A 6,000-nucleotide genomic window follows, 5' to 3' on the forward strand; every position below is an offset into this window, starting at 1 on the left:
TGCAAACACACAACAATTGAAGAGTTCCAAAATGTCACAGCTTGGGGACTGGTTGAAAACTGTTGTTTGTCAGAGGTGCCCACATGTGCAGTGCCCTAGTACTCAAGGCAAGATGGTTTACCCTTTAAGCATTGAAGTGCAGTGGTTCTAACGGTGCGTGGGTTCAACAGTGCCAATCAATGAAGGAGGGGAAAAAAGAGGGGGACAACAGTATTCTGGCCATATACCACAGTAGCCAGTTACAGCAGTGGGCAGTGGGGAGGAGGTGGGAGGAGCAGTGCACCGTGGGATGTCTGGAGGACTGAGCAGCCCCATGTCACAGACCATTTCGTGTCTGGTAAACCAAAGTCCAGTGAACTGTTTCAAAACAACACTTGATTTTCTATTGGCACAATTAATCAGTTCCAGAACGTTTTAAAAGCACTGTAACAGGCTATTTTAAATTCATTAAGATGCGTTTCACCTAGTCTAAGCCTAGCAACAGACATTGCCAAATTGAAAGGGATCACATTAGGAAACTGATCAGCTTTACTGAATGACACACATGTCTCCTGCCTGATGTGGGAGAGCAGGGGATGTGTTTCCCTGTCCCTCCCTGCCTCACATCAGGTCCTGCAGTGATACAGATGTCAGGGAGTCCCTGGTGCCCTGTGCCCCCTTGTCCAGCTCCACCCTGACCCATGCTTCAGGCAGAGGCACAGTGCAGGATGGGGTGGAGGGAGAGGTGGGTGCAGGAGCCAAGATAATCTCCAGTGTGGGTCAGCATGGTCCAGGCCTGGAGGCAAAGGGCACGGGAGATTACTCAGCTCTGTGCCCCCTACCCTGGGACTCACACTGATCTGTTCCTCTGCATGGGCCAGTGCAGGACCCAGCACAGGTCCCGGGGTGGCAGCCCCAGGTCACGCAAAACACACAGTATTACCTGAGTCCCGTGCCTCCACACCAGACACACACTGGCTTCACCACTTACAGGGATGTACCCCAGGCTTCCCTATACATGGAGAAAACCAGGCAGGTCCCTCAGAGGCCTGAAGGGATCAGGATTGGGCCATTGAAGCTCCCACAAGCTGCCAGAGCACCTGCCCAGTGTGAAGAATGTGTTTCTACGCTAAGTGTTACATGTGTCCATGCCCAATATGACAGATCCCAATCAGGCAGCGGGTGGGGATGTCACTCCTCATGACAGGACTCTCACATCCTGATGTATTTTAAAAACACACCATGAGATGTGGCAGCCCATGACACAGTAATGGATCTGCATGGGGACTGCATCTCCTCCTCTACACTCTTATTTGCCTGCCTCCTGCAGAGATTTCTGAGAGGTCCTTCCCCCTCCTCCTGATCTCCCCCTTCCCCCACATTCCCGGCCATGTTTGGCTACGCAGCCAGCAAAGTGCCCCAGCCACTATCCCAGGCCAGGCCTGCTCTACCTCAAGCACTAGTTGCTGCTGTTCCTACCTCTCTTATTGCCTCTGGTATGGAAGAGGTAGTACAAAGTCATGATCTGTGGAAAAGGGGCAACCAAGCAGGGTGAGAAAGGAGAAATAAATATACGCAAGAATAAAAGTACTAGGAAGAAAGAGACTTCAGGGAGAAAACATGACAGGGCAAAAACTGGAAGGCCTGAATATTGTGGGGCCAGGATCAAAATATTTTGGGTGGAGCAGCAAAAAAATGGTACTTGAGGCTAATGAGAAAGTCGGAGGACAGAGCAGGAAGCTGCCTGCTGAATAGACCTGGACAAAGGGGCGTTGGAAGGGACTGAAGCTGGCCAGGGTGGCTGAGTGGAGGAGTTATGTGAGCTCCTGTTTGCACATTCATAAACCAACACAACTTTGCCTAAACTGTGAGTTTTTGGTCTATCTCTACTTCCTTCCTGTGCTGTCTCCTTCTACCCAGTGCTGCTATCTCTTCCTTTTTCTGATCTCTTCACCTGTGTGTCTGTTCACTCTCCCGTAGCTTTCACTCCTTTCCTCCTGCTTTTTGCTCCCCAAAGTTTGCTTGTCATCACAATGAGCGGTGATGAGGGAGAGGATGAATCCAGCTTTTTTCTCCTGGTGTCATCCATCCTGTCCATGCGGGGATGTGACTCTCCTTTTAGGGCCATTGTTCCCTGCTTGAAACAGCCCCTGACTTGTAGGGACTGTTTGGGGACTACTCTAGATGATACTTGCTACAGGCCCAGACAGATGGAGCAGACCTTTCCATAAAGGGATCTCTGACCATGAGTTGGAAGAGGAGGCGAGCAGCTCTTATTTCAGTAGTTTTGGGGGTTGCTTTCCTTTTCCATCCAACCATTATTATATAATTTTTCATTGTTCCTCTTTTATTAGAGGATATGCACTTGATGCCTAAAAGTTTATCCAACTGCTCTTCCAAATAGAGAGTCAAACCAATAAGAGATACCACAAAACATCTTTGCCTCCTGGACCGGCAGAGCTCCAACAATACTCCACCTCTCTATAATAAGACACCAAGTACATTCCTGGCTTTTAACAAAATAACTTTCTATTTACATAAGTCACTTATGGCTTCCTGACTCCCACTTCCCCACACATTATCTCTTCATTTTTGCCTTAAGCCCTTCCTATTTGTGTATGTATTTCAATCCCTCCCAAATGCTATGACTTAGGCTGGTTTTTTTCATAGTTTCATAGTTTCTAGGGTCAGGAGGGACCTGAGCAGATCATCAAGTCCGACCCCCGCCATGGCAGGAAAGAGTACTGTGGTCAAACGACCCAAGCAAGTTGGACATCTGGCCTCCTCTTAAAGACCCCCAGGGTAGGAGCCTGCACCACTTCGCTTGGAAGTTGGCTCCAGATCCTAGCCGCCCTGACCGTGGAGTCGCGCCTCCTGATGTCTCACCTGAATCTACCCTCTGCCAGCTTGTGACCATTATTCCTGGTCACTCCTGGCAGTGCTTGGGGGAACAGGGACTCCCCGAGTGCCTGCTGGTCCCCTCTGACTACTTTATAACAGGCCACTAGATCCCCCTCAGCCTTCTCTTGTGGAGGCTGAACAGGTTCAGGTCCCATAGCCTCTCCTCGTAGGGCCTGCCGTGCTGCCCCCGATCATGCAAGTGACCTCCTCTGGACCCTCTCCATGTTGTCCACATCCCTCCTGAAGTGCGACGCCCAGAACTGGCCCTGCTCGAGATGCATCTGTGGATGCATGACAGGGTACGGTTGGCCTTCCTGACTGCGTGCCCACATTGTCAGCCCATGTTCATCTTTGCATCAGTGATGACTCCAAGATCCTTTTCTGTCTCTACACTGATGAGAAGAGAGTTCCCCAGACTGTCGGTGTGGTGCTGGCTCTTCCTCCCCAGGTGCAGCACTCATCCACCTACCCCTGTAACCTGTCTAGGTCTGACTGCAGCCTATTTCTCCCTTCTAGCGTGCCCGCATCCCCCCACATCTTAGTGTCAGCAGCATATTTGAACAGGGTGCTATTTACCCCCTCATCCAAGTCACTGATGAAGATGTTGAACAGTGTGGGCCCGAGGACCGAGCCCTGGGGGACCCCACTGCCCACATCCCTCCAGGTTGAAAAAGACCCATCCACCACCACTCTCTGGGTGCGACCCTCCAGCCAGTTGGTGACCCATTTGACTGTGTAGGTGTCAACACCACAGTCCCTCACTTTTTTAATGAGAAAGGGGTGAGAGACAGTGTCAAAGGCCTTCTGAAAGTCCAGAAAGACTATGTCTACTGCTACCCCTACATCTAAGGATTTGGTGACCTGGTCGTAGAAGGCCACCAGGTTGGTCTGACAGGACCTGTCTCTAATGAACCTTGTTGGTTGCCCCTAAGCATAACCTCCCCCGCTGGCCCCTCGTGGACATGTGCCAGAATAATTCTGTCTAAAAACTTGCCCAGGATTGAGGTAAGACTAACTGGCCTATACTTTCCCGGGTCCTCCTTCCTCCCCTTTTTGAAGATGGGAACCACGTTGGCCCTCTTCCAGTCCTCTGGCACCACACCAGAGCACCACGAATGCTCGTAAAGCCATGCCGGGGTCCCGCAACGACCTCAGCTAATTCCCTCAGCACTCGGGCGTGGCGATCGTCCGGGCCAGCTGATTTGAATACATCCCGTCCCTCCAGACATTCCCTGACTAGATCCTCACTGACCCTTGGCCTGGGTACGCCTCCCCTGGGGTCTAACTGGGGCCCAGAGTGGGGGTGACTGTTTCAGTCCCTGCTCAGGAAAATGGAGGTAAAGAAATCATTAAATATGTTAGCTTTGTCGTCCAAATTTCCTAACTTTCCATATTTCGGTAAGCTCTGAAAAGTTCGGAAATTGGACATGCACTTGAAACCTGGTACACAACAAAGCTTTGTGACCTGGACTGTTCTGCTCCAAATTTTATGTTTCTTTGGCTGTGTCTTCCTGGAATGGGAATGCCGCTCTGGGAAATGGACCCAAAATATGACAGCAGGCAAGGTTTAACTGAGTAGGATTGAAGACAAGCAGTGGATAGCGCAGAGGGAGATGAGCTGTGTCTGTGCTCTCCCCTTCACACCCTCTGCTGGGCTCTCCTCAGCCCCAGGGTCTCTCCTCCCTGCCTGTGACCGGCAGGTGCACGAGAGGAACGATGCCGTGTCCCAGCCCTGGCCCAGCCGGTGCGTTTCTGTCCCTGGCCCGTCTCTTCCTGCCAGGGGGAATTGGCCCTGCCCTTTGCTGAGGTCTCCGGGCTCCTTCCTGCTCGGGTCACCCCGGATTCACCTCCAGCTGCAGCCAAAGCTGCCCCTGCCTCGATCACCCGCTGTCCTCGGGCTGAGCTCTGCTCCTCACGCTCCTGTACCTCCTTTCCCCGCAGAGGAGGTGACTGTGGATCCAGACACGGCTCATCCCGAGCTCATCCTGTCTGAGGATGGGAAGAGTGTGAGACGGACAGACACGCGGCAGGATCTGCCCGACAATCCTGAGAGATTTGACACTGAGCGCTGCGTGCTGGGCCGTGAGGGATTCACCTCAGGGAGACACTGGTGGGAGGTGGAGGTGGGGGAGCGGGGATGGTGGGGCGTGGGGGTGGCCAGAGAGTCTGTGAGGAGGAAGGGATGGATCAACTTTAGCCCCAAGAAGGGGGTCTGGGCTGTGCGGCGCTGGAGGGGTCAGTACGAGGCTCTCACTGCCCCTGATCCCACCCTCCTGTCCCTGCACCGGGAGCCCAGCAGGGTCGGGGTCTATCTGGACTGCACATTGGGGCAGGTGTGGTTTCTCGATGCTGACACCGGGGCCCCGATCTTCACCTTCCCACCCGCCTCATTCACGGGGGGCAGGATGCGGCCCTGGTTTTGGGTGTTGGGTGAAATCAATCTCAGACGGCGCCAGTGAGAGGGAAAGGAAACGTGCAAGACAGGACCTGTTCGTTGTCCCCTCTGGCCTCAGTCATGCTCATGTCTGTGACCCTGGAGGACTCCTCTCCCTGCAGACGATCAGCGGGGCCGTGTCCGTGACCCTGGACGCGCAGGTTGGGTTTCTTCATCCCCCGACCACGGAGAGCAGGACATGGCTGAGCTGGACGGTCCGTCTCTGGCCCGTGGGTCATTTCCTGCATGACCGAGGGGCCCTCGGGGGCCTGTGGGGTCCGGCACTGACGGGTGCAGCTGCGGGGGTCGGGGGAGGGGCGGCGAAGAGGAGGCTCCAAAACCTGGGGCCGGTTGTGTTGGGAAATGCAGTTGTACCTGGCCCTGGTGTTCATTGCAGCGCTCCTTGTTCAGAGCCTGCAGTCCTGAGAAGTGGAGACACTGGGGCTGCTTTATAGGTCTTTAATGCAAAATTTGACCCTTTTCCCTCCTTCTAATTAATGAAAAGTCATTCTCAAGTGATTCATTGTCCTCACAATTGCAGCCAATAAAGCTGTTGCTGATACATATCAAAGTATGTTTTGCTCGGTGATTGATATTACACATCTCATTTCCTTGTCGTAAATGTTGTGGAGTGAGCAGGTTTCTTTAAGAGATTTGATTCCTCATTAGAAAAACAGATCGCCTTC

At 53.0% G+C, this 6,000-nt stretch overlaps 1 protein-coding gene and 1 pseudogene across 6 annotated transcripts in view; one reads left to right on the top strand and one right to left on the bottom strand.

Annotated features, from left to right (window-relative positions):
* Positions 1 to 5,885, top strand: part of LOC149852634 (butyrophilin subfamily 1 member A1-like) — a 31,604-nt gene extending 25,719 nt beyond the window's left edge. For all 5 annotated transcript variants that reach the window (XM_090028317.1, XM_090028313.1, XM_090028314.1 and 2 more), the window contains one exon: positions 4,822 to 5,885. In XM_090028317.1, coding sequence (XP_089884443.1) covers positions 4,822 to 5,339 — 518 coding nt within the window. In that variant the 3' untranslated portion in view covers positions 5,340 to 5,885. The remainder of the gene's footprint in view (positions 1 to 4,821) is intronic.
* The window catches only part of LOC149852633 (butyrophilin subfamily 1 member A1-like), a 116,940-nt pseudogene that overhangs the window by 57,134 nt on the left and 53,806 nt on the right, over positions 1 to 6,000 (bottom strand). The window lies entirely within an intron of this gene.

Source organism: Crocodylus siamensis, chromosome 15, assembly GCF_052110815.1.
Source record: "Crocodylus siamensis isolate JL-2025a chromosome 15, ASM5211081v1, whole genome shotgun sequence".
In the NCBI taxonomy this organism is placed as follows: domain Eukaryota; kingdom Metazoa; phylum Chordata; order Crocodylia; family Crocodylidae; genus Crocodylus; species Crocodylus siamensis.